This window comes from Austrofundulus limnaeus, unplaced genomic scaffold, assembly GCF_001266775.1.
Source record: "Austrofundulus limnaeus strain Quisiro unplaced genomic scaffold, Austrofundulus_limnaeus-1.0 Scaffold94, whole genome shotgun sequence".
NCBI classification, from domain to species: domain Eukaryota; kingdom Metazoa; phylum Chordata; class Actinopteri; order Cyprinodontiformes; family Rivulidae; genus Austrofundulus; species Austrofundulus limnaeus.
The window spans coordinates 1684927-1686609 of NW_013952496.1; the positions used below are offsets into that span (position 1 = coordinate 1684927).

At 38.7% G+C, this 1683-nt stretch overlaps 1 protein-coding gene across 1 annotated transcript in view; it reads right to left on the reverse strand.

Annotated features, from left to right (window-relative positions):
* Positions 1-1683, reverse strand: part of tjap1 (tight junction associated protein 1 (peripheral)) — a gene marked incomplete in the record, with an annotated part of 53035 nt that overhangs the window by 47414 nt on the left and 3938 nt on the right. The window contains 1 exon segment of the mRNA XM_014012789.1: positions 1007-1168. Coding sequence (XP_013868243.1) covers positions 1007-1168 — 162 coding nt within the window.

Genomic DNA, 1683 nt, shown 5'->3' on the forward strand with positions numbered 1-1683 from the left:
GGTCAGGATCTGATCGAATTAAGAATGTGGTGCTCCGAGGTAAAGATATAATTAAATATAGCATATGTAAATATGATGTATTTAATTATATCCACAAATTATAAAGTTCAGAATTCTAAACTTTAAATTACCCTTCAGCAGTATACACTGATTTGTCTTAACTAATAAAGCAGTTATCTTACTTTAGCAGGATAAACCAATTGCATTAGGTGCTAAAAATCAATAAAGTACAGATGCACACAGGTAAATTAATTTTCAGCACAGCGCCTCTGAGATTTAAAAACAGCTTCCAAACAATTAAAGTTGAATATGATAATAGAAAAGTTATTTTCTTTTGTTTTTAAATACAAATTTCAAAACTAAATTTTTAGAGCTGTAATCATAATACCATCATACCGTGAAACCGTGATACTTTGGTCCAAAGTTATCATACCGTCATCATTTCATACCGTCCCATGCCTAAACCTACTCAAGTAAAGTATAGATTGGAACAATCACTCAAAAAAGTACAGAGTACACATAAATCATACTTCATCATGTAACAAGTAAAAGTAATTCATTACTTCCAGCCCTGTAAACAAGTCAGAAAAAAGACAGGACCAGTTACGCCACAGGTCCAGCCGAGTCCCAGCCTGACCATAGACAAGTGTGAGTCTGATCACTGGACTCCACAGACAAGTCTGACCTCGACTCGGTGACAGCCGAGTCAGCTTGGTGTTGTCTGAGCCGAGTCTGGACTCGAGTCAGACCAGGCAGAACACAACTCAGGTCACAGATGAGAGCCAACACATTTACATTTGGCACACAGCCTATTTGTGTGCATTTAACTCTGACACAACTCTGCGGGGTTGTAGCCAGGCCACATGAAGCAGCCTCAGTAAAACCCTTCCTTCACCTCCACTCAGTCAGAATATTAAAATGAACTTCCTGTAATGATCAGCTGACTGCAGAGAACAGTTTCTAACAGCAGCACAACATAAAACTGCTTCATGGACCCACTCCTGACCTGCGGAACTTGTCCCTCATCTTGTCCAAGTCGTCTCGGGTCTGACTGAGCTCTGCTTCCATGTAGTGACGACTGCCCTCAAACTCCGCCTCCATGGCCTCCATCTTGTGAGTGGAGAGCGACAGGCGCCGCCGCAGGTCCTCATTCTGCTGCTGAAGGATTCTGGGTAACGAGGAGAGAGAAGTGAATGTAGCTGGAAACAGTCTGTTGGTGTGAACACGATGACTTTAATTTAAAACTTTCACTAAATTCATCTTCATTTCTTATACTTTTTTCTGCTAATTTGTTCTGTTTATGCTTCTTAAAGTTGCTTTCTTCTTTATTTAGCTTTTTGCTACAGATTTAGCTACATTTTAGCAGCTATTAGCCACAGAAAGCGTTCTATGCTTATTATACATTTCTTTGGAGCAATTTCAACTAAATTCTGCTAAATTCAGCAAACTTGTGCTCTTTATGCATCCTGATGCTAATTTAAATGTTTCCAGCTACTTCTTAACTGTTTTACTGAAAACGTTGGCTGTTTAAGATATTTTGATTTGATTTGATTTGATTTATTTATTTAACAGGAAAAGATTACAATCAAGCCTGACTCAGCATAATTGCTGTTTTACAGCAGGTTCCTGTTCTGCAGCACATAAAACACTCAGAATTACAGCATCACAATCACATCATTATAC